Source organism: Convolutriloba macropyga, unplaced genomic scaffold, assembly GCF_964194025.1.
Source record: "Convolutriloba macropyga unplaced genomic scaffold, txConMacr16.3 SCAFFOLD_379, whole genome shotgun sequence".
Taxonomy (NCBI): Eukaryota; Metazoa; Xenacoelomorpha; order Acoela; family Convolutidae; genus Convolutriloba; species Convolutriloba macropyga.
In genome coordinates, this window is record NW_027452103.1 from 101,925 (window position 1) to 129,457 (window position 27,533).

Here is a 27,533-nt window from a genome sequence, read left to right on the forward strand (position 1 = left end):
TAAAACTCGCCAAACGACTTCTAGAACTCACTGAGAGGCGGATGCTAAATTACAAGATGCAAAATTTTGCAGTGGTCAGTGGAAACATGGCTTAGGGCCATTTTTGCTAGAAAAAATTACGATAAATTTAGCACTCAATCTTGACAGTATGTTACTTTTACTTCCATAAATTTGTAATATCAAACAGTCTCTCAATCCTTATTATATCCCATTATTCACCGGAGATTTAGTTTTGAAGATGGAAAATTGTCTGATTGTCTGTCCTGGTTTTGATCGCAGTCAAAAACGAAGTTGTTTGTTGCGCTCAAAAAACAAAAACAAAAACAAAAACTAGCAAAAGACAAATTTGGTCGGTCAGATGAAATTATTGAGTGTTAATTGTCTTCCCATGAAAGCCAATCCTCATTTTGACGCATCCAAAAAAAAATTTGAAAAGCTTGTGATCTTCGGCATATCGATGCAAGAAGTTTTCTGATAAAATGCTACTAATTCGCCAACATGTTCCTTTTCACTAACAATTTGAGCCATTTATAAATTTTGTAGTGGATTTTGGAAAAAAAATAATTCAGTAAAGAAGAAAAGCCGTCAAAAATTCAAATAGTTTAATGGAAATAAATAGTCAGTGTACTTATAAACTACGTTCATTATGAAGTTCATCGAGAAAAAGACTGATTTTACGCCAACATGTTCCTTTTCACTAACAATTTGAGCCATTTATAAATTTTGTAGTGGATTTTGGAAAAAAATAATTCAGTAAAGAAGAAAAGCCGTCAAAAATTCAAATAGTTTAATGGAAATAAATAGTCAGTGTACTTATAAACTACGTTCATTATGAAGTTCATCGAGAAAAAGACTGATTTTACGAAAGAGCATATATGTATTTAAAGAGATCAACGTAAAGTAAAACATAAACAACCTCTGATCAGAACACCCCAGATAAACGAGACGACTGATTGAATCTGATAGCCCAAAAAACCTCTGACCAGACGCTCAAGCGCTACAAAATTTTTATGAGCCAGAAGCCTTCTCTGATCAGGCTCTTCCAGTCGAAACTGACCTCTGATCAGACAAGTTTTAGACGGTTGTCCGCATTATCAGGCTTTTGAAACTACCGCTGATCAGACTTTCGTGTCCTTGATATTGTCTGTGATCAGAACAATAAGTAACTTTTATTAAAGCACATTTTTGAAATACATTTTTTTCTCAAGATGCGTTTATGGTTGGTCGATAAACTATGTTTAAAATTTACAATCGATGCGGGCATTAAACTGTTTTGAAATGTTTTTATTATTGGTAGAATACAAGAAGTATTAAATCGGCTTGCGGCTTTTTGCAAGTCATCGCTTTTGTATAGTAAAAAAGTCTATCGTATCCTTGAGAAAACAGTCCTGGTCCCGCGCATCTCAGGGCGGATTGTCAATTGAAATCGAATCATTGATCAGATATGTTTCTTGATGTCCCGTGTTGACCTTTCTTGTCAACCATATCAAAGAGCCATATATGGTTCCATACACACTATACAAAATTTTCGTTGCATGATCTTACCATGGTTGCCAAGTATAATTTTGGTTTCGCGTTTCAGCAATTCCATGGAGATGTTGGTATTCACGGGTTGATATTTCACAAAAAACAACGTCTGAATGAATTCCGATTGACGACAATTGAGTTTTTCGCTGATGAGAAGGCATATTTTTAGTTAAAAAATTTTAATAGCTAAAAAAATCTGATCCTGTTTTTTTATATATTGATCTATCTAAGATTCCAATTTTTTGTGATTCTTAGAATTATATATTGCTCTTTAATTGATTTAATTATTGAAAAATTAAGAAAAAAATTCTGGGCAACCATATCCAAGACCACAGAGTTTTATGGTTTCTGTAAGAACCATGAAGGTGAATGGTTTTGCATATGGTTGCCAAGAAACCATAAACAACAAGTTTTCTGCAATACGTCCTCAAACACTTTTTTAGAGATGAAACCTTATCTGAGATTTGCTCAAAATTGGCTTTTGAACGATTTAAATTTGACCGTATATGGTCATCCATGGCACCATGAACGTTTATGGTCATATATATGGTTGCCAAGAAACCGTGAACTTGAATTTTTTTCAAAGTTTCAACACAAATACTTTTTACCTCCAAAATACGTCAGAAGCACTTATTTCACGCTTTTTCAGGTTAAGTTTGAAATTTTGTATGGTCAGGTATATGGTTGCCAGGTTTTCTTGGTCACCATATTTGGCTTGGATATGGTTGCCAGGATATATTTATGGTGGTCAACCAGGGGGTCTCATCAGAGTTTGAATAGCAAGAATGAAGGGTGAGATTTCAGGTGAACGCTTGTTACTTTCCTAATTCTGCGCACCAATCAGCTCCCCAACTGTTCTAAATGCAAACTTTGTAATTTTTGTAGGTATTTGGCTAATAACGTTATCAATGTTCAGATTTATTTTCAAGTAACAGGACAAAAAGAGTTATCAAATCCTGGTGGAAATTTTCAAAAACGTAAGATCTAAGATTTAAACGTTGAATGTTTTAAGGGCAACAAGGTACTAAGCTAAAGCGCAGTTGCTCATTGATTGTGTATTTCGTTGTTGTTTTTGATTGCTGAAAATAGTTTTGTTTTTATTGCCTTCCTTTAAATCCCCCCGCTTTTTGACCGTGGAACAAATCACATTGAGATCAAGCTCATCTCCAATCAGATGAGCCTGAGTAAATTTTCAACCTGGCAACTTTTTCTGCAGTTCCCCTCTACTTTTTCAAAAGTTCCTCTAAGTTTCCTTCGATATTTTTAAGTATGTATTAAACAAGAGTTTAGCATCCTCAATTGAATAGTGTGTGATAACTGTTTTTCATCCATAATTCAGTATACAAAACCTGGAGAGGGTAAATAAATAAATAAGTGTACAGCGCCCTTTCTTGGGAATTCCTGCAACACTAAAGTAGATTTATTAACATACTTACAACACTAATACATGGCAGAATCAGAATAAAAATGGAATGCAGGTTTGACTGACGATTTTAACAAAAAGAATCACCAAAAATTTTTGCTTCGGCTGTAGCAGTTTCTTTTTAAAATTAAAATGCAAAAAATATAGTGTCTAATATAGTGTCCATATTGGTATATAGTGTCTATATAGACACTATAGTGTCATATAGTGTCTTATATAATATAGTGACATGACCAGCTTATAAAACAGTATAAATAATGTCTGTAGCCAGTCCTGGATTTACTCTGGTTCAGTACAAAAATGTACTAGGTGTTCAGTCCGGATAAACTGATCTGAAAAAGTATACCTCCGCAGGTACGTCAAGGCTTTCAAAAAGCCAAAAAAGTTCAAATAGGTTCTAATAGCATTAAGAGCTATGGTGAAATTCACATTTTAAAGCCGTAAGTTTTAGATATTGAGGTCATATTTTCTGAATAAAAGACGAGAAAAGGAGTGGTTTTACAAAAGAGCATATATGCAGATTAAGAGTTCAAAGTACCAATTATATAAAACATTGACAACAAACTTGACCTTTAAGATAACCAAAAGAAGAATTATGCATATCTATGTTTGTATTTGTACTAAGAGTTTTGCTTCTGCAAGTTAAATTAACTACAATTGACGAATTTATTACTAGATTTGATTAGTTAACCTGGATCCATCGTTTTCAGTGACGTTTTGCTATTAAGATGTCTCGCAACCCCGAATTATGCGGCTATGTCAGATTTTACATGCACAAAAACATGCACAAAAATGATTTAAAAAATTCTTAAAAAACTTTGACCCGGATTGGCCTTTTCCGGTAATCTTACAAAATACATACGATTGGATAGAGATCATAACGTATTTCCTACTACGATCCTTGTACAATTATACCGTGATATAATAGATTTATTATCGAAGACCTTGTTTGATTACCGGGGAAGTTTTACGATGGGCAAATTGAGGCTAAGTACGATCAAAAACTGGATAATAGGTACGATCGTATTAGGTACTATCTTCTGTAGAATGATTGTTTTGATACCAATTTTGGATCAAATTGATTCCTTACGAGCCAGCGCCCTTACCAAATAAATTGGAACATTTGGTGTATTCAACTGCTTGAAATCAACACAAAGTATCTTAAGACGCGTAATTTGTGCCTCACAGTTTGGATAGGGTGACATCTTGAGAACGGTTAGTCAAATTGGTTAATACCATTAAACACAAGATATCAATTAATTAATTATTGATAAAGTTTAAAATTGGGAATATATTAATTTTAAACAGTACAATTATCAGTATTTCTAAAATGGGAATTATGAACTGTTGGTATTCAATTTTTATGCGGTTACAAAAAGAACAACAAATAGACAACAAACAAAAGATCAGTTAAATTTTGCCAGAAAAAGCTTGCAAAACGTAAAGCCATACTTTAACCCTCAAAAATTTCGATTGCACCTTTTTCTAACACCGATTATGTATTATCTGACGTGTCATTAATGAAACCAGGTAGCAAGTTGACAAAAAAGGCGAAATTAAGTAATACTTGTTTTTTTTCGAAAAAAAAAATATTTCCAAAGACATGAAAGCCATTAATTGCAAAATGAAATAAATAAAAAGGTTCGTTTATTTTTCCTTATGCTTAAGACCTGCAATTAACCTGAATTTATCTTACGTCTACAAAGTAACGTAAAATATGACAAAATCAAAAATTAGTTTACTTTTTTTGGGAAGAACCTGTGTCGAAGCCAGTAACGCCAGCAAAGTATCGAATTCCTTAAAAACATTAGATTTTGCGACATCAATCACTTTGAAACCCATTTTTGACAACAATTTTGTCATATTTGGCCTGTAATTAACGAGACAAGGTAACAAGAAAGCAATAAGGAGCAAAAGTGCGAAGTTAAAAAGTTTTTTTTTATTTTGGAAAACAATTGTTTAAAAAGGCTTGAAAGCCGTCAGATATCTACTTATATCAGAATACCGGCCCATTCATATCTATTCTTCCTTGATAAACCAATGAAGCCGGGTCATTGTACAGGAAATTTCATATGAATAAAAAGACAAAGTGAAAACGACAGTCAAACACAAAATTAGGTTCAATTAAATTCTTCGAGAAAGAATTGTCGAAGACATTCAAAACAAAGTTAATAGGTCTAAGTTAATTCAAAGCAAAGAATTCTGATATTATGAATTATGCGTTATTCTGAACGCCCATAATGTGATATATGAACTGTCAATAACGTGATAATGTCACAAAACTAGAAAATGTAAAAAATGGGCAAATAACTGAAAATAAAAAAGTGTAAAATTTACTGGTATCAAAGCCAAAAAACCATAACCTAAGGTGTAAAACCGCAAAAACGATTAATTTTTATTTCAGCAGAAAGAAAGATTATTTCATTGTTGACACTAAGCTAAAAATTGATCAAATTAAGAGAAAAATGGAGGCAAAATTCAATACGCCTTTATTTATTTAATAATCAAATGTTTTTTAGAGTCAAAACGACCATAAGCTTTCGGGTAGAAAAAAAAATACAATGATTTTCAGCTTATAAGGAAGCGAATTGGACCTATCACTAGTGAGCTTTGAGTTGAAATGTTCTGTAATTTAATTAATAAATAAAAAATCAAACTTCTTTTATAAAAAACACCGACTGATTGTAATCCGAATTATTTTTGGATTGTAACGGTCCATTATTGGTCCTATTCTAGCTCTGCTAATGCTGTTTGTCCATTAAGATCACTTAATTTTTCGAAAGATAAATGCTGCGTTTTTGGCAGTCAACGAATTAAGATGGCGAAAAACGGCAAAATTTTACCTATTGTCCACTCGGATTGCTGAAAAAGTCTGAATTTTGAAATTTTCAGCCAAAATTTTGGACAAAAAAAATTTAAATAGCCGACAATATTTTTTGTCGTAAAAAAATCAACAACACTTTCTTAAAAAAATTAACAAATTTTTAGCAAAATTCGCAAAATTTCACTCAACAATTCCGGAAAATATGAATAAATTCAACGGAATTCACTCTATTTTCTCAAAAGTTTAAGCATCCATAACTACCTGTAAAAAACTAAAATTAAAAAAACATTCTATATTCTGTATTCTACGCTGCAAAGGCTTTCTAATGATACCACTCACAACTCTCAACGATCAATATATCGATCGGCAAAATTGTCTGAACAAAAAAAACCCTTTTGAGTATATAGTTCTTCACCCCTTAAGAGGGGTCAGAACTAATATTTCCAATTTTTACAATTGACATATGCCTGTCGGAAACATTATTTCAACTTTGCTGCTTTAGTATTTTTTTCTCATGAACTCTTTTTTCGAAGGTTTATCAGCATTAACTATATTACATAATAAGTGTCTGACTGGATTTTTTAACAAGCGTCTATGTAAGATTTTTTCGGTTATAAGTTACAGAAGTAAACCTACTTATATAAAAAAAAGCCCGTGACTAAAAACCAAATGACCAGATAGAATATATTAATATGGTCATTCCAATTTTACATTGCATTCTTACAATCAAATACAATGAGGCAAAAATAGCTTCAAAAGCGATTGAATTTGCTCAAATTTTGGTACCAATAGACGCTCATAGTATATCATTACTGCATATACTTCAAAAATTTCTTTAAAAAGTTGTGGCTAATGCTGTTTGTAATGCTTTTAATACAACGAGGCGTGAGGTGATTATAGTTCCATTACCTGAGGGCGGGATAGTTATTTCGATTATGGTCCCCGAAAGTGCAACCCACTTCATATACCTCGAAAGCTTTTTTTTTCTACCAGCCTTCAAATTATTCTCCCTACCCTTCCATCTTTTAAATTGTTAACACGGCAATGCCAAATTTAGGCCGGATGGGGTAGCGAAACATTTCGGAATAGGGTGACAACTTGAGAACTGTTAGTCAAATTGGTTTATATCATTAAACACATGATAAATATTATTTATATATTGATAAAATTTAAAATAGGGAATATATTATTCTTTTAAAAAGGTTACAATTACCAGTGTTTCTAAAATGAGAATTATGAACTGTCGGTATTAAAATTTTTTTGCGGTTGCAAAAAGAACAACAAATAGACAACAAACAAAAGGTCAGTTAAACTTGAACGTGAAGCCATACTTTAACCCTCAAAGATTCCGATTGCACCTTTTTCGAATACCAATTATGTATTATCTGACGTGTCATTAATGAAACCAGGTAACAAGTTGAAAAAAAAGCGAAAATACGTAATACTCGTTTTTTTTTCGAAAAAAATTATTTCCAAAGACATGAAAGCCATTAATTGCAAAATGAAATAAAAAAAGTTCGTTTAATCTTACAAAAGAAGACCTGCTTAAGATCTGCTATTATCCAGTATTTATCTTACGTCTACAAAGTAACGTAAAATATAACAAAAAAAATCAAAAATTAGTTTACTTTTTTTGGGAAGAACCTGTGTCGAAGCCAGTAAAGCCAGCAAAGTATCGAATTCCTTAAAAACATTAGATTTTGCGACACCAATCACTTTGACACTTTTTTTGACAAAATTATTGTCATATTTGGCCTGTAATTAACGAGACTAGGTAACAAGAAAGCAATAAAGAGCAAAAGTGCGAAGTTAAAAATTTTTTTTATTTTGGAAAACAATTATTTAAAAAGGCTTGAAAGCCGTCAGATATCTACTTATATCAGAATATAGTCCCATTCATATCTATTCTTCCTTGATAAACCAATGCAGCCGGGTCATTGTACAGAAAACTTCATATGAATAAAAAGACAAAGTAAAAACGACAGTCAAACACAAAGTTAGGTTCAATTAAATTTTTCGAGAATGAATTCTCGAAGCCATTCAAAACAAAGTTTATAGGTCTAAGAATTCTAATATTATGAATTATGCGTTATTCTGAACGCCAATAATGTGATATATGAACTTTCAATAACGTGATAATGTCACAAAACGAGAAAACGTAAAAAATGGGCAAATAACTGAAAATGAAAAAGTGTAAAATTTAGTTGTATCAAAGCCAAAAAAACCACAAACTAAGGTGTAAAACCGCAATAACGACTATTTTGATTTCAGCAGAAAGATGAAGGATTATTTCATTGTTGACACTAAGCTAAAAATTGATCAAATTCAGAGAAAAATGGAGGCAAAATTCAATACGCCCTTATTTATTTAAAAATCAAATGTTCTTTAGAGTCAAAACGACCAAAAGCATTCGGGTAGCAAACTAAATAGAATGATTTTCAGCTTATAAGGAAGCGAATTGGACCTATCACTAGTGAGCTTTGAGTTGAAATGTTCTGTAATTTAATTAATATATAAAAAATCAAACTTCTTTTATAAAAAACACCGACTGATTGTAATCCGAATTATTTTTGGATTGTAACGGTCCTATATTGGTCCTATTCTAGCTCTGCTAATGCTGTTTGTCGATAAAGGTCACTTAATTTTTCGAAAGATAAATGCTGCGTTTTTGGTAGTCAACGAATTAAGATGGCGAAAAACGGCAAAATTTTACCTATTGTCCACTCGGATTGCTGAAAAAGTCTGAATTTTGAAATTTTCAGCCAAAATTTTGGACAAAAAAAATTTAAATAGCCGACAATATTTTTTGTCGTAAAAAAATCAACAACACTTTCTTAAAAAAATTAACAAATTTTTAGCAAAATTCGCAAAATTTCACTCAACAATTCCAGAAAATATGAATAAATCTAACGGATTTCACTCTATCTTCTCAAAAGTTTAAACTTCGATAACTACCGTTAAAAAATTCAAATTAAAAAAAATTCTATATTTTATATTCTACGCAGGAGAAGCTTTCTAATGACACCACTCACAACCCTCTACGATGAATATATCGATCGGCCAAAACTGTCTGAACAAAAAAAAACACATTTGATTATATAGTTCCTCCCCCCTCAAGAGGGGTGTAAAGGAACCAAGTTCCATTATATTTTATCTTCACCCACATCCTCATATTCCTCCCCCCACCTACGCTTTCGTCCTCCAAAACCTTTCCATTTCCGGATTTCCATTCCCCCAACCTATTTTCATTGAAGCTTTTTACATGTTGATTTTATTGAAGAAGTCAAAAGTGGTTGACGTTCACTTTCGATATTAGTTAAAGTACGGGAGTTCCCATTTTTATCTATAACTGATAGGCCAATGGCGCGAATTATGATATATATTAGAGCATGATTTGCAACCATGGTTGCGACTTTCAGAAATACAAAAATTAATGAAAAGTTTTCTTGGTTTGCAAGTCTTAGGCCGAAGAGAATAAACATTTCTGGCGTATCCTAGGGTCAAAAGGGCCTTTGAAACTTGCTCGACTCAGACTCGGGAATTTTTGATCTTATAGGTGGGAACTTAGACATTTGACACTTAGGGCATTTTATGCTCTGGTTTTGATAACTTCACATATTTTTAATCAAAAACATCAATCGCTAAAGATCCAACTGATTTTAATCTGGCCATAGAAGTGAAGACTGAGATGAGAGTTCTCCTGAGAAAGATGCTTGCGTGAGATGCCTAGTCACGACAGATTGGCGAGCCTTGCTTGCAGATTTGAATGTCTCATTTCAAATGCTGGATTTTAATAGGCGTCTAGGTATCATTGGATCATTATAGTATCTTTCAATTCCGCATTAATTTTTAAATTAAAAGGAGGAGGTCCTCATCTAGGTGAAAGTTAAAGCATCACTTAGGATTAGTTGCAAGGCCTGGTATGCCCTTGCTACATTAAGGTTTACTGGAACGTGAAGTTATCCCCCACCAGAGTCAGTAGACACACACATTAGTCAAATTTAGACAACACAGGTTAGGGTTCTTTCTATCGCGCTCGAAAAACAAATAGGCAACCGGACAAAAATTACATTTGTCTACGTTTGTAAAAATTTCACTGATTAGTGGAAAGGTTTAACTCGATACAAAATCTTATTAACGAAGCGTCGCAAAATTTCACTGATTAGTGATTGCGACATGCAAAATTATAGCAAACAAACATTAAGCAAAAAGCACTAGCTAAGCACACTAAGCAACAGACTCATTTAAATAATAGGCTTAACATAACAAAAGATAGAATAGGGCTGTTACAAGAAAACATAGTGCACTAACTTTGCAGTATAAACTTTCTAAATTAAGAAAAGTCTTCAAACACAATCAACATGCCAAACTAGTCCAAAGCATCATCACCAGCAAAGAACAGCCTAAAGCAACAACTTCAGTTGAAAGTGATAGAATGCAACGCAGTAAAAGACCTCTTCGAAGAACAAAGCAATTGTAACAAAGGTCTAAACTTACTACGTGAAACTTTGGAACTCTTGGGGTCTCGAAAAAAGCAGTTAGACAGAAGTTGCAATGAACTCATGAAGCTACAGCTGACAAGTGAAGAGTTGACAACACTTGCTAATGAATCTGCCGAAGGAAACATAACCATGCTGAAATGCAAACAGAGAGCAAAAGCAAACAGATTGGATGCAAGTGATATTGAATCTGCTTTTAACACATCAGCAGCGCCTTCCCCTAATCTATTGAGAAAACAGTATCCTTTACGCAATAGAGCAATGAAACATCATTCCTCAAGCTGCAACAATCAGGAAAGTAACAACGCTGACTCGTTCGACTCAGAAGACCCTGATAATTCTCAACCCGTTCTGAACATTGAAGAGAAAAGAAGGAACCGGGAATTTCTCACAGGGGCACTGAGAAGAGATGAACGATCGAGAGAAGAGAACAATGTTCAAGGACAGAGCCGACATGAGAGTGCGGATAGCAGAGCAGGGCATTTGCAACAACCATGTTCTTTTCACAAAAATAGCCAAGCTGCTCCACCCATGAGCCATAGGTACACACCGCAAATCAATCAACTACCCTTGAACAACTTCGGCGGAACTGATGGACACAATAACAACGGCTATTACAACAACCTATACAATGGCCTTCCGAGTTTCCCACCAGACTGGAAACAACACCAAGCACTGATGATACAGAACACATCGAAATTGATTAAGATATCAATTGACAATTTCACAAAAAATGATACTCTGAAATGGCATCAGTTGTTCAGTTTCTTCAAAGCAACCAATCACAACAACAGTGGCCTCTCAGACGCCCAAAAAATGACATACCTCCAAAACTCTGTAACACATAAAGCAAGAGACTCCATATGTGGACACTCCTACAATGGGGATTACTACCATGAAGCCATCACTGAACTGACCAGAAAAATTGGCAAACCACAGCATATTGTTGCTGCATGCCTGGAACAATTGGAGAAGTGTCCAAAACCCAGACAGGACGAACCAACACTTTTGTGAGCTTTTCATCTTTCTTGAGGAGACTGGTACAAACATTCAGGCTTCACAACTTTGAAGCTGATCTCAAGTCTTCAGCCGTCTTGAAATTGGCCAGAGACAAACTGAACGCTACCAGGACAATCAGATGGAATCAACACACAAGAAGCCAACCCTTGCTGCAACCTAACCTCACCCACTTTGCTGACTGGATTGACTCCTACTCAGAGGCGTGCGAGGATATCTCCCCACAACGCAACCAGAGAACCAAAGAACAATTCTTCTAGAAGGGGGCTACCAGATGTGTCATGTTAACTCTGCTCACAACCACACAACATTGGTCGATGACCCGAATGCTTGCAAAAGTCAGTGTATGGCCAACAGGGTTCTGTGAGGAGGTTCAATCTCTGCCCTAATTGTCTAAGAGCTCATGAAAAGGGTCTCTGCCAATCGAAAACAAGGTGCTTTGTGGACAGATGCAATGGATTCCATCACTGAACACTCCATAGGACAGATGCTAGGCATCAGCAACAAAATGCACAACCAACTGTGAACCGGAATCAGATCTCAATGAAAAAACAATGTTTTCAGAAAAAACAAACTAAAACCAGTCAAGCTATGGGCGTAACTTTAAAAATGAAAACCAAAGGCAGCAGACGAGTTCAAACTACAACCAACAGAGTGGAAACCAGAAGAGACAGAGTGGATCTAACAGCAGCACTTCACACAGGGACAAAAATGGTTTTCACCCTCAGCCGATGAACGAGGAACAACAACAACAGACAGCAGAGTAACAATCAGCGCACTGTAGCCCAACAGAAGGCAACTACTCCGCAACAAAACTACACTTGCAGCAACCAAAAAGAAACTTCATGGATCAGACCGCAGATACAATTGCAGGCGATACCAGTAACATTTTTCAACAGAGATCTTTGTTTTGAAACCTACGCTTTGTTGGACAGTGGCGGTGACAACACTCAAATAACACAGAACGTTGCTGATGCACTACAAGTTCAACAACCGAAAGACATAACCCTACCACTAGCTTCCCTTCACGGTGAACATTAAGTTAAAACAGCAGATGTTATGATCGGCATAGGACCTTTGTGCAGCAGTTGTCCTGTGATCAGATTCCCTGTGTACGCAACATCAATGGAGGAGTTTTGAATGCCAAGAGTTCAACTTGAAATGTTGAATGAGATCTGAAGAGACCATTATCACCTCGGAATCAGAACATAAGATTTCCAACAATCAGAGACAACCGGATTGGAATTCTGATTGGAGCAGATGCATTCACAGCAACGGTTCCCAGACAGTTCACAACATGACCCACTGGCAACACATACAGGGTCAACAATCTGCTTGGCTGGACACTGACAAGACCCATTCCTCAGAGGTGCACAGAGAAGAGGGTCGGACCGTCAAACAGCACAAGCATAACACTTTTCAATAATTTCAGGAGACGACAAGAAGATCCAGATGAAGATCTTCTCCAACTCTTTTGGACAAATGAAGGAGTGAACTTCAATCAGTGTTCTTCAAAAGGACAGTCTTCAGATGAGAAAGAAGCTCTGTCAATCCTCAATGATACCATAAAACACATTGGTGATAGATACCAGATTGGACTTCCATGGAAGAAAGACATCGCACTCCCTAACAACTACTTCATGGCCAAAATTCAGTGGCACGCTCTGCAGCAGAGACTGGAGAGGGACACAAATTTGAGAGAACGCTACGAGGAAACCATCAAAAAAGAGTTGGATAAAAACTACATCACAACTGCAGACCCCAGTTGCAGACACTCTGTCTGGTACCTTCCCCATCACCCTGTGATCAACATACGGATACCAGACAAAATCCACAAAGTCACAAATGCTGCTCCCAAAAATAAGGGTACCCCACTCAATGATGCATTGCTGACAGGGCCGGATCTACTCTGCAACCTGCATGACCTTCTTCTCCGCTTCTGACAGTATTCAGTGGCAATCACCGCTGACATCCAGGAAATGTTCATGCAGAGTGGCATTCAACCACAAGACCAGGACTATCTCCGTTTTCTGTGTACAGAGAACGACAATGAAGAGATCGTCAAAAAATCGACTCTTTTTTGGGGCCACAAGCTCACCTTCTTTTGCGATTTTTGATCTGCAGAAGTGTGCAAGGGACAACAAACGAGAGCATCCAGAGGCGCGCACATCAATCATGCAGCAGTTCTACGTGGATGATTTCATGCAGACCTAGCCTTATGAAGGGGAGGCCCGCAGAAGTGCAGAGGAGATCAAAACTAATTTACAAACAAGAGGATTCAATCTGACGAAATTCCTGAGTAAAAAACCAGCCGCAGTAGAAAACCTACTGGAAGAAGACAATATAGAAATGAAAGTCCAAAGAATCCTTGGTCAGACGTAGGACCCTAAGACTGACAAGTTGATGTTTTCAAAACCAAAGCTTCTTTACACAGGACAACAGATGACTCAAATAAAGATTCTTTCAATGGCCGCTTCTCTGTGGGATCCAGTTGAACCGATTTGAACTTTTGCCATCAGAATTAGATGAATTCTCCAAAGAATCATTAAAGAGGGAAGAAACTGGGATCAACTTGTGTCAGAATGCTACCAGCAGGAACTACTGGAGTGTATGAATGAACTCAACAGCATGACTTCAATCCAAATTCCTAGATGCTTGATTCCCAACACCAATGGAACCCATCAAGTTCACACGTTCACTGATGCCTCAAGGAGTGCAATTGCTGCCATAGTTTATGTGAGGACAACCAACGCCGATGGATCTTGCTCATCATAATATGTGCTCAGCAAAACAAAGGTGGCACCGATCAAGCAGCTGAGAATTCCAAAACTGGAATTGGAAGCAGCAACACTTGGAGCACAGCTAGCTGGGTTCTGTGAGAGCAAGATGACAACAAACATAACTTCAAAACACTTTTGGACAGATAGCACCACTACACTTGAATGTATTCAATCCAAGCAGAGACAGAAAATGTATATTGACGACAGATTGACCAAAATTCACGAGAATTCCAACCCCGAGAATTGGAGACACATCACTGGAAAGATGAATCCAGTTGACCACGGCACACGAAGCCTCAACCCGTCAGATATACCAAAGCTGTGGCTTCAACCACCGGACCTTCTGAGCACACCTCGAGACTCCTGGAATTTTGCCGAAGGCAGTGATCCCCACATTTGCGCTACACAAGCGACACAAATTCAGACGCCGGTCATTGAGGTTGAAAAATTGCCTGGAGGTGTTCCAGGCAATAAGACGCTTCAAGGCAAAACTCCAAACTAGAAGACAAAGCGAATCACCTGGGATCTCCAAAACTGACAATTTTGCATCAGATGACAACGGGGCAAGAAACTACATCATCAAAACGTCCCAAAATGAATTTTTCTCAGGAAAAATTTCTTCACTGTTAAAGGGAAGCAATCTCGAGAAAGGATACAAGCTGATGCCCTTCACTCCCACTACAGAGACATCGGACTCTTGAGGGTAGGAGAAATACTCAACAAGTCAGCTCTAACCTACAGTGCGAAACAATCCCTCGTTCTGCATAGCAGGAGCAGAATTGCAAGGCTGTTGATTGAAAAAGCGCATCATGACTGTGGCCATCAGGGCGTGGAACAGGTGAAGGTTCACCTGCAACAGCCTTTCCTAATGATTGGATTGAGAAAAGTGCTGCAAAGTCTGGGGAAATACTGTTTCATTTGCTGACGATGGAGGGCAGACAATGTGAGACCGAAGATGGCTGATCTGCCTGAATTCAGATTTCCAGATGTGAACAAGCAGTACCCCTTCGTCAACATAGGAATGGACATGTTTGGACCTTTCTACATTGAGGACAAGAGAGAAGGCACCCAGTCGCACTACGTCTGCTTGCTCACATGGCTGGTCACCAGAGCTGTCCACCTAGAGGTGTGCCATGACCTCTCAACCGATTGTCTTCCCATGACCATCCGCAGATTTGTATCACCACCTGGACACTCTGACCTCATTGTGAGTGATAATGGCAAAAACTTCATTGGAGCTAACAAAGCAATGAAGTTAAAGTTCAAGAGAACCTACAAGCCAGACAACGAGTACATCAGACTGCAACTGGCTCAACAGAACATTCAGTGGTCTTTCAACCCTCCATTGGCAGCACATTTCGGAGGAGTCTGGGAGAGGCTGATACAGACCGCGAAGAGGAGTCTACTATTAGTGTTGGGCAGTCGGAAACTAACACTCAGTTTTCCAGACAGATGTGGCAGAGGCCGAGGCAATTTTGAACTCCAGGCCATTAACTAATGTAAGCTGCAGCATCTCTGATGAGGGAGCACTTACTTCGAATAACTTCTTCCTTCAAAAACCTCACATGTGTTTGAAACCTCTAGTGAACAGCAACCAGCGCTTCTCCACTAAGGACTTCAAATTGACGCAGACACTACTTGATCACTACTGGAGCAGGTTACTGAAGGAATATGTTGCTGAGCTCAACAAGAGAACGAAGTAGCAATGACCAAATGAGGAGCTGAATGAAGATGACCTTGTGTGGGTGCTAAAGGACTTTAAACCCAGAGGCATCTGGCCTCTCGGGAGGATTGTGAAAGCACATAGAGGTTCAGACGGAATAGCCAGGAGCTTCGACATTCAGACGTCTACATGAATGGTACACAGACCAGCAGTAAATTCAAGCCGTGTATTCCCACATTTGTCAAGTGCGCCGGATGGCCACTGAAACAATTTCATTTAAACCCACACACACAACAACTCAATATCAGAAAAAAAACTTCACGTGCTTTTTTTGTGTTTACAATTGACATATGTATGTCGAAAACATTATTTCAACTTCGCTGCTTTAGTATTTTTTTATCATGAACTCCTTTTTTCGAAGGTTTATCAGTATTAATTATAATACATAATATGCGTCTGACCGGATTTTTTTAACAAGCGTCTAAGCAGGATTTTGTTTTCGGTTATAAGTTACCGAAGTAAACCTACTTGTATCTGAAAAAAGCCCGTGACTAAAAACCATATGAACAGATAGAATATATTAACATGGTCAATCCAATTTTACATTGCTTTCTTATGCAATGAGGGAAAAATAGCTTCAAACGCTATTGAATTTGCTCAAATTTTGGTACCAACAGACATGCTTATAGTATACCATTACGGCATAAACTACAAAAAATTTCTTTGAAAAGTCGTGGCTAATGCCGTTTGTATTGCTTTTAATACAAGGAGGCGGGAGGTGATTATAATTCCATTACCTGAGGGCGGGATAGTTATTTCGATTATAGTCCCTGAAAGTACAACTCACTTTATATACCCTAGAAAGCTTTTTTTGTTCTATCGGCCTTCAAATTATCCCTCCCTACCCTTCCACCTTTTATATAATTAAAACGGCAATGCCAAATTTAGGCCGAATGGGGTAGCAAAACAGTTCGCGGTTACTAGAATTGATAATAACCAAGATTTAAATTTCAAGTCAGCGTCCTTTCTGATTTTGCCGATTTCCATCGCACTCCAGAAATCCAACACCAAATTGTTATCACCCTAACTTAGAGATTATAAAAACTTCTTTTAATTTTATTATTCCAACCTTTTTGGTAAAATTAGCTTAATACGGGCTCGACTTATTTGTCAGTATACAACTAAGACTTTTTTGACTATCATTGCAGTGGAGATACACAAGTAGTATCATTCAAAATCCCTAAATAATGAAACGGTTCGTAGGGAGACATTTCGATTTTTCTAATTCTCGACATTTCAATATCTAAAAGCTAAGTTTTGTATTTTTTTCCTCTGTGTCACTTTCTAACTACTCTGAATTTTTCGAAATATATGCATTAGAAAGAACATGAAGAGAAATACGGTATTACAATATTGACGGATAAGAGGAAGAAGTATTAAAAAAGACTCAATTTTTTTAAAAAAAATTGGAACCTGTTATTACACTGCAAACTTTTAAGTAAAACTGTGAGTTTTAATTTAATTATTTTTTCATTCTTTTCTTTTAATTTATTTTTTTCGTTTTTTCCTTTTTTTAACTATAATTTATGTGCCAATGGCGCGAATTATGATATATAATTAGAGCTTGATTTACAACCATGGTTGCGACTTTCAGAAATACAATTATTGATGAAAAGTTGTCTTGGTATGCAAGACTTAGGCCGAAGAGCATAAACAAGGGGTCAGAACAAGTATTTCCAATTTGTACAATTGACATATGCATGTCGAAAACATTATTTCAACTTCGCTGCTTTAGTATTTTTTTCGAAGGTTTATCAGCATTAATTATAATACATAACATGCGTCTGACTGGATTTTTTAACAAGCGTCTAAGCAGGATTTTGTTTTCGGTTATAAGTTACCGAAGTAAACCTACTTGTATATGAAAAAAGCCCGTGACTAAAAACCATATGAACAGATAGATTATATTAATATCGTCAATCCAATTTTACACTGCTTTCTTACAATCAAATACAATGAGGGAAAAATAGCTTCAAAAGCGATTGAATTTGCTCAAATTTTGGTACCAATAGACGCTTATAGTATACCATTACTGCATATACTACAAAAATTTCTTTGAAAAGTGGTGGCCAATGCTGTTTGTATTGCTTTTAATACAAGGAGGCGGGAGGTGATTATAATTCCATTACCTGAGGGCGGGATAGTTATTTCGATTATAGTCCCTGAAAATGCAACCCACTTCAATAACCCTCGAAAGCTTTTTTTGTTCTACCAGCCTTCAAATTATCCCTCCCTACCCTCCATCTTTTATATTGTTAACACGGCAATGCCAAATTTAGGCCGAATGGGGTAGCAAAACAGTTCGCGGTTGCTAGAATTGATAATAACCAACATTTATTTTTTAAGTCAGCGTCTCTTACTGATTTTGCCGATTTCCATGGCACTCCAAAAATCCAACGCCAAATTGTTATCACCCTAACTTAGAGATTATAAAAACTTCTTTTAATTTTATTATTCCAACCTTTTTGGTAAAATTAGCTTGATACGGGCTCGACTTATATGTCAGTATACAACTAAGACTTTTTTGACTATCATTACAGGGAAGATACACAAGTAGTATCATTCAAAATCCCTAAAAAATGAAACGGTTGGTAGGGAGATACTTCGATTTTTCTTATTCTCGACATTTCAGTCACTTTCTGACTACTCTGAATTTTTTGAAATATATGCATGAGAAAGAACATGAAGAGAAATACGGTATTACAATATTGAAGGATAAGAGGAAGAAGTCTTAAAAAAGACTCATTTTTTTTTTAAAAAATTGGAACCTGTAATTACACTGCACACTTTTAAGAAAAACTGGGATTTTTAATTTAATTATTTTTTCATTCTTTTCTTTTAACTTATTTTTTTCGTTTTTTATGACTTGCGGTTGGGTTCAAATAAAGATTTGAATGTTTTTGCAACTTCTTAAGCTTCTGCTTTTCAGAGCATTTCAAATAAATATGACAATTATATAAAAAGATTTTATTTCGAAATTTATTATCGGACACAATTAGCAATAGCTTGCTGGCAATTATTATATATAACTGACTGCTTTCTCCGCCGTTATTGGGAAATCCTTTATTTGACCACAAATTTGTTTTATTTGCACTTTGCCTGGAACATTTTCTTGATAAGGCTTGTTTCTCTTCGTTAAAAATTGTTTTCCACTCAGTTGTGATGCACTTACTTGTATAGGTGTTTTATTTAGTGCTTTTCCAATGCGTAGTAGACTCTGATTCTTTTTTGAAATTGTGTCCAACTATGAATGAAGATAATCAATTCTGCTGGGACGTAAGCAATTTGTCTCAAGCTTTCCGTCTATATTTGGTAAAACTTAAGGTGATATTTGGTTATTATCAAATTTCGTACCACGATAGTTTAGCGTTCTGCTGAACTAATTTGCGATTAATGAATTAGTTGGTACTAAATCGTGGACTGGTTCCTTAAATCTAGGTACTATAGGTTAGTACTCTAGTTGTAAGATTACAACAATTATATTATATAAAAGGTATTTTGGCATGGTGTACTTTGGCACCATAGGTATTTTGGAATTGGGTATTATTTTTCATTGGTTATGTTGTTTTAACACCGCTCAACGCTCAACAAGTTGAGCTGTGAACTTTTACAGCCAAATTTTCAACTAATTTGGCTTTATTTCATTTTTTCTGGACCAATCTTTGAACAAAAAATGCACATTATTTTGTAAGCTAAAATTTACACCGACTTCAGTGATACGGTTGACCAATTTTCCTTTGTTAAAATACACTTTATTTTTGAGGGAGGTAACATCTGGTTTTATAATTGGATTGCTCTTTTTCGCTAAAAATTCTTCAAGCAAAGTTTAAATGTCCACAAAATTTTTTGCGACATGGTTAATTCAGTAGCCAATTAAGCAGAATGTCGGATCTTTTAAATATCGCCTTCTATATTTTACTTCTTGAACCATAGAAAGTAGTATCATTTGCAAGTTTGATTGAGTAAGTAGATCTGGAAAATCAATTGAACTTTAAATTTGAAATCTTCAGTTTAATTTAGTTTAATTAGGTATCTAGTCAGCGAAGAAAAAAACTAACCGGAATTTGGTTGGAAACGAGTTCGAGGCTAATCATTTCGAAGCTTATTAAGCCTCTTTGCGAAAAATGTGTTTTTTTTGTATTTTTACTGTACTTTTACATAAAATTGCGCTTTTATCTTGCATTTCTTCTTCAACTGAGCGTTCTTAGCTTTCTTCTGAATAAAATTATCAAATTAAATTTCTTTTTCAACTGAGCTTTCTTAGCTTTCTTCTGAATAAAATTATCAAATTGCAGTGAGACGTAAGCTGTTAAAAATAATGGACGGGTTGATTTTGTGCCATAAGACAAGTTGACAAATGAAATTATCTGCTCCTGTCTTTGCTTATCTTTTTGTAATCTTAATGACAGTTTCTACATGCAACTTATTGCAAGTTGAATCCGAATTTTTGATTGCCGATAAAATCTGGTAAAATTCTACATTTTGAACCGAGAGTATAAAAAATCAAAAGATGATTTTAATTAAATTGGTTGGAGTTCCACGCAAAAGACTTCTCTTCAATATCTGGGCAGCCGATCATGGCCGGAGTGTTTATCTTTCGAGGACAGCTGCTGTATTTTTGTCAACAAGCATTTAATTTTTTTGATCTTTAAGCCGATTCCATTCGAGGTGAATGAACTTTAAGAAACTGAACCGCTAAATCAGGAAATAAATATTGCCTATAATAACAGTCCCACAAGTAATGATTTTGAAGTAAAATATAAACACATTCTCATTAAACTTCAAACAAACAAAATACAAAACAATTTCCCTTTTCCCTATGGTACCTGTACTGAAATACTAGAACGCCGGTTGAATAAAAACATACACCACGGCGTACACCAGTGGCATTAAATTAGAACTCTTTTTGGTTCCGTTTTTAGGACATTACGACAGTTTTACGCTAACTATTCCGCTGTGATTTGAAGCACAAAATATATTGGCCCCCGGACAAAAAAGCACTGTTCAGTATTAATCCCCATGGAAATTATTTTCCATTATTCCTGGCTTTTCCTTTGGAAAACGCGAACGCCCTTCATTATTTTACCCTGTATGAGCTTGTCGCATCGTATTTTGGGCAAAAACGGGGTCCTGAACTGATTTCTTCAACGAGCATTTCAAATTTATTGTATCTCTAATAATCTAAAAAAACCTTCCAGCTTTCAAAGTTAAGTGGTACGCTTTTTATTATTAAGTCCATTGAAAGGAATTTAACTGTCTGGGCTAAAAGTATATTATAAATTTACTTTCTTTTCATGAATAACCTTCATTGGACTCTAGTACTAGAGTATTCTAGATCATTCTAGTCGATGGATCGGAAGAAAAAGCTTTCCATTTAAAGTAACAAATTCTAACGTTATTATCACATTCTTATCAATAGTTTGTTTGCAATATTTTGTTTACAAAAAGTCAGACCGAAGGTATGACCCATGCAAATAAAATCACCCAGGGAATAATTTGAGTCGCAGTCAAAGTATGGATTTCGAAACCGAGTTTCAGGAATTGAAAACACCGAATGATTATTATACCGACAGTAAAGACCCTGATAACAAGAAAAACAAAAGAGTTAATATTATTCGAAAAGCCGCATTGCAACTTAGAAACCAAACATTTCCGGCTATTGGACGGGGAAATAAAGTTATTCGATTTATTTGGATTTTTACATATTTCGTACTAACTTTGCTGTTCGTGTGGTCTGTTGAAATCATTATTAAGAAATATTACAGTTATCCGACATCAATTAAAATTGAGATAATCTCTAGAGATGAATTGGAGTTTCCAGCTGTTACAGTCTGTAATGAAAATCCCGTGAAAAGATCACTTATAAAACGTCTGAGACAGTTCAATGACTTGATTTTGCTTGAAGATTATGTCAAAAGTTCGTTCCGCAATCCGGCTCTGAATGGTATGAAATATCGCCAGCCAGAAAAATGCGAAGGTAAAGAACCCTCACTGTTTTTTTTTCGAAATTAGTCAAATGAAATTTTAGAAAAAGTTTAAAGATATTGTATCAAAAAACATGATCTACAAATCATCCGGGCATTCATTTACATTATTTTCAGTATCAGTACCAGTATATTGTATTGTTTTCAGTATTATCAGAAATCGAATAAAAGTTTTCATTAAATTTTGAAATTTTTCTCTTCAATTTTTCCACAAAATAACTTCTTAATGCACCAAGGTTGCCCAGTCGTGTTTAGAAACGAAAAAAAAACATTCAGATTATTTTTATACTTTTTTTCACTTCTTTCATCAATCAAAACCGGTTTGGGAAATTAAGGTATTTGGGGTGAATTTAAATCTTAGAAAAATTGCTAATGAAAACTAAATTTTCCTAGGTTAAGATTTCTCTGGGAGGTAAGTTTCTTGACAGCTAAGCGTTCTTGTTGATTAGTGGTGGTGGATTGATTTGAAGCTTTAATGATGTCTGAGGAATCAATGTATTGAGCCCCTCTGAAAAAAAAACTCACCTAATTTTAGATGGCAAATGAAGTCTAAAAAACCACGGAAAAAACCCCACCTAAAATCTCTTTTTGAAAAAAAATTTGGTCGTGATAACTTGCTCGATTGTGACACGGTTTCATATCCAATCCCACGGTCTATTAAAGTATGGCACTGGCCCGCTAGGCACGGCCAAACGCACTAAGTTCGCAGCATTTAAACAGTCAAGTGGGTTTTTTTCCGTGATGGTAGCGTTAATTACCAATTCTTAATTCTATTCCAGCCTTCTTTTTCAGTATTTTTAAGACAACTTGCCAAATTTCCGACTTTTTTGTATTATTGAGCGTCTACTTAGTAGTTTTATGAATATAATTGCGGTGCTTAGGATTTGCGAGAAAAATTCCAAAGTTTTCTCACGACAAGCCATATATTACAATTCACGCAAAAGTTGATCAGCAAGTAATTTTTTTGATTCTGATCGAATGCTTCACCCAAGAAAGCTTATGACCCAAAAAACTTCACGTCAAAAACAGTCGAGATATGTTGAACATGGAATTTTTCTCAGCAAAAAAACACACTTTCTACATGTATTTCTACCTAAATTTTGGAAAAAAATGATGAATAGAGAGTAAAGAGATAACTTTTTCAACCACGAACTTTCGATATTTTACAACCAATTGACCATTTGTGTTGTTATTGAGGTAGAACCAAGTAATAATCAATCTGATAGTTCACACTTAACGTCCGTCAATAGCAATTATATGAAATACGGGACCAATTCTTGAGAAAAACTTCAATTCAATTTAGAAACTAAAATTAATTGCAAGTGACAATGACAATAATTACAAAACACAATTGTGTGTAATATATATTTTTAAAAAAATTGAGTTCTTTGTGAATTTAAATTGACGCTTTTAAATTTTTTGTGGTTCAATTTATTAGAAAGCATTGAAACGTGATTTGGTACAATGATTTTAAAACAGCCTGATATTAAAACAGCATATGTGTCAGCCTATGTGTATATGTGACCGTCGCTGTCCGAAAATCGATATGTACCAGAAAAAAATTCTACCGACGTGTTATGCAAGTCAAATTAGTTGAGTTTTATGATTTTCGTTGTAGATCCATCGTATACAACACGCAATGCATAGCTAACACGCTGAAAGACCATATGCTCTGCCATTTTTATAGTAATTTGGCCCAAAATGGCTGTAGCTACAAGTTCACTTGGTGATTTTTGTTTCTCCTCTTGACTTTCAATTTTCTCGATTAAAAAAGCTTCCAAAAATAACTGGTACAATAAATCTCCGAAGTTTCATAAACCTCATTTTTTTTATTCAATGAGAAACAAAGACAACAAAAAAATATATTTCAAGTTTCCTCAAACAATAAAGATCGTTTTTCTTCTACAAGCAAAGGCTACAAATGAGATAAGAAAATGTACAAATTGTCAGTGAATTTCTCTCTAAATTTAATTTTCTCTTCATAGGCGCTCACATTTCATCAATTTTGTTGAAGCAAAGTCAGCGTTATTATGATGATGTCATATCGGAGCGTCACTCTATCTATTTTCAATTTTGATTTAAAAGTTCGAGGAAAACAATAAAATGTAAAATTTCGAGGAAACGTTTTTTAGTGTTAATACGCAACGGTCGCTTCTCAAAATAAACACAAAAATGGTTTTTGAAGTTCAATTCAATTAATGACTTTTTCAATTTTTTCATAGATTTCCTGCCTGAGAAGTTTATTCCTCTAAAATTTGTCAAATTATACGCGCCCAATTTAGATACCCAACCTAAGATGATGCTTGTTATTGTAAATCTTCTCTACGAGCATTGAACGCCGAAGTCGAGTTATAGTCAAATATGTTATGCAAAGTTTGTAGCTATCTAATTTGAAACTAATATTGTTACTATTAGAACTCCTAGGTCATCTATAGCGACACGTGACCGATTATTATTGACAATTTTTTTAAACAATTTTCCAGGTTTTCGAATTAATATGAATTTTTTTCACCATTTTGCCTTTTTTCAGAACGAAAGTTAAAGAGATCATTTCAAGTTTTTCCTTTGAAATTCACTACCGCTGTCTAACTGCTTTTGCATTTGCATTGAACAAAAATTATCACTAAATGAAATCATTTATCATTATGAAATTTTTTTACTGTCTCAATGTTCATAATTATAATTGTTTGAAAGCATGTTAGTATTGATTAAAATTATGCTGAATAATATTAAGAAAAAAGGTCTCAATTTTTTCTTTTTTTCGAGCAAGTGTTTTTCGAATTTTTTCTGAAATTGCTTAATTTAAAAACGCCGGTTGAAACAGCAATTATGAGGTAGTGTTTTGTTTTCTTTCAAACGTGATCAATTGTGTTATTTTAAACCTTTGATTTTTTTAGGTGAAAAGATTAAGAAGAGATTTCTTTGAAAAACTATGTGGAATGCTGAAATAGAAATTGGCAGATAACACGAGATATAATGTAAAATTACTCGCTATCAACAATATGTCTATTTTTGGTTCGTTTACAGGGTAAACAATTTATAATTTCCAATCTTTGTTTTTGGAACTGAAGCCATCAACATTTTTGCGCTCATCGTAATCTAGAGGTCATTTTTGTTCACTCCCAGGCCCCCATAACTATGCAGGTTTATGCGTGCGAGCGTGTCCCAAACATTGTCAAGACTTCATGTAAGATGACCGTGTCTTAACCCAAAAGATAGTGCGTTCAATTGTGTTTTGATTAGATATAATTATAACATCAGAGCGGATTGACCACCATAAATCTTTAATGGCAACCATATCGAAGCCGTATAGAGTCTATGATCTCTTGCCGACCGTACTCTTGAACGTGAAAAAAAAACCATTGTTCGAAAAACTCTTAAGACAAATTTGTGAACACACAATGTACTTTGCGTAGTCAAAAAACTAAAACAAAACACTTACAAATGCCTGTCTGGAACCATAAGTGGATCTTGGATATGGCTACTAAGACAGGTCAACCCCAAAGATTACCAATTTGAGCTCAACTTTTCTGGTGGCTTAGAGGTGAAATTTTAATTTGCTATAAACCAAAATAATTTGTATAAATTTGCTCGTTGACTCAAGCAATGAGCGGTGAGGTCAAATTTTAAAAAAGTCAGATTTCAAAAAATAAACGACGTTTGGCCGAAGAGTAATTGTAAGTCAAAAAAGATGAGAGGGCTATGAGAACTGAATGAAGATAAAAACGTGTTAACTGTTCAATGAGTTGTGTTAACTGTTCAATGAGTTGCTTAATTTGAACTTTGATTTTGTAAAACAGTTGCTGTAAGTGAACTTACAGCAACTGTTTTAAAAGATCAAAGTCTCGGAACGGCAGGTAGCCCGATGGACTTGTTACCAGCCAATCTCAAAAATATTTATGATCGTTTTTTGTTTAGTAAGTTTCCATAAATCAATATATGGCGTTTTGTGATTGGTAAGTTTCTTGGCGTCAGGATAATTTACCCAATTAAATTTTCCCAATGCCATTTTACCCAATGCCATTATACTCAACCTGTCATTTTACCCAATGCCATTTTGTCGAATGCCAACTTTAATTTACCCTATTTTTAAAATTACCTGAACGACTATTTAGCCGACTATATTATTAAATGGTCCGTGGGACTTGATATGAAACTAACGGGACTTGAGCTTCAGAGCATTTCAACGCTGGACCAGCACCTTTCGTAATGTAAAAATTTTGTTCGTATAATGTAAAATGTAAGAATTTTATTCAGTTCAGAAATATTGCATCTCCAGTGGCAGAAAGGGTAAAATAGTATTGGCTAAAATGGCAATTGAAAAAAAGTGCTATAAGTTCAGATGGTCATCATATGTGTCCTGGGGTTGGCACCTGTGTACCCAAAGAGTGGATATGTGACGGCGTGAACAATTGTCTCGATGGAAGTGATGAGTCAACAACTTTTCACAATTGTGACGTAATAAGAGAAGAGAGAGTCAAGGTACTTTTTAGTTATATTATTCTGGGGGGTGGGATATTTGGCAAAAACTCAATTAGGCGAAACCAATTTCGAGCCAATAGGAAAAAAAATTTTTTTAACTTTTTTATGAAAATTTGGTAAAAACCTAATTAGAACACTTTCAGGTAGTATTTCAAAATCCGCCCAATGCCATCAAATACTCAAGTGTCCCGCCTAACAATTGTCTGAACATGAAATTGATTTGATAAAATAAAAAAAAAACAAATGAGCAAAGAATTCAAATTTAATAAAAAATGCTTTCTTCTTAATAGTTTAGATTAAATTTTTTTTTAATTAAATTCATCCTCGAAATCATCCACGCCACATGAATCTATGTGGCGTGGATGATTTCGAGAGAAATGTTGGTATAACTTTAGGAGAGAACTAAATTGAAAAGATGTAAATTTACAAAATTAAAAAAAAACTTTTTTCTTTGCTTTGGTCAAACATCATGTGAAGACAATTGTTAAGTATGCGAAGGAAAACGCGAGGGGGGTTTAGGTTTGAAAATACTTTTAAGCCCAGATGCAGAGCAAGTACTTAAAAGTTAATGAAATTTTGATTCCAGACAGTCCACTATCAATAATTCTTAAAATGACAAAAGCGAATGAAAACAATAAATTTAAAGTATCTCCATTCAAAACACGAAGCGTATTTAATTTAAATTTAGACTACAGTTTCGTTAGAAAAAGAAACAAACCATCCAAAAGCGTGTATTTACTACCAGTTTGTAAATAACCGTTGTTTCGCCAAAACCTGGATTTTGAATATATGCCAACAAAAGTTTTAGGCAACAACTTTTATATGCAATTGGAGAGAATTCCTCGAAATAATCAATTTTTTTTCTGAAAAACATTTTGACACGTTAAAAAAACTACAATTGCAATTGTTCCAGAATTTCATACACTTTGGGGCGGTCTTCATAAATGCAAGCGATAACTTCTGCCGCCAGTTCCAAAAAATTGACGACTTTTTTATTTGCGGATTTTGTCCAAAACCTCCGGCTATCGATATCTTCTCTTTCATCATGAACAAGGAATTGTCATATTCACAGTACTTTAAAATTTTTCTCAAAAGCAATTTTGCAATTGTTCTTCTCTAATGGCACCAAAACCAATTACGCAAATTGGTACAATTTTTGCGCTCATTTCGGATTTAAAATTTTTAGTTTGTGGGCCTTTTATCAGAAAAAAATCGAAGACTGTTACCCTTTTTTATATGCATTATGAAGAAAAAACTCAAAATTTTTTGTGAAC

The 27,533-nt window shown here is 35.1% G+C and overlaps 2 protein-coding genes across 6 annotated transcripts in view; both read left to right on the top strand.

The window, feature by feature from the left end:
• Window positions 1–3,550: 3,550 nt before the first annotated feature.
• Window positions 3,551–27,533, top strand: part of LOC142357198 (membrane frizzled-related protein-like) — a 38,973-nt gene continuing 14,990 nt past the window's right edge. Inside the window, exons 1-3 of one of the 5 annotated variants that reach the window (XM_075408865.1) lie at window positions 3,551–3,708; window positions 20,716–21,770; window positions 26,120–26,259. In XM_075408865.1, coding sequence (XP_075264980.1) covers window positions 21,308–21,770; window positions 26,120–26,259 — 603 coding nt within the window. In that variant the 5' untranslated portion in view covers window positions 3,551–3,708; window positions 20,716–21,307. Of the gene's footprint in view, window positions 3,709–4,124; window positions 4,166–17,679; window positions 18,262–19,398; window positions 19,756–20,155; window positions 20,462–20,715; window positions 21,771–26,119; window positions 26,260–27,533 lie in introns of those variants that run through there. The other 4 variants (XM_075408863.1, XM_075408864.1, XM_075408866.1 and 1 more) reach the window with 4 other exon arrangements.
• On the top strand, window positions 15,026–15,568 carry LOC142357197 (uncharacterized). Its single transcript, XM_075408862.1, has one exon. It carries the CDS (start codon window positions 15,026–15,028, stop codon window positions 15,566–15,568), a length of 543 nt encoding a protein of 180 aa, XP_075264977.1.

What these genes read in the sequence shown, in the direction of transcription:
- LOC142357197 (XM_075408862.1), top strand. Translation starts at nt 15,026, where the DNA reads ATGGCTGATCTGCCTGAATTCAGATTTCCAGATGTGAACAAGCAGTAC.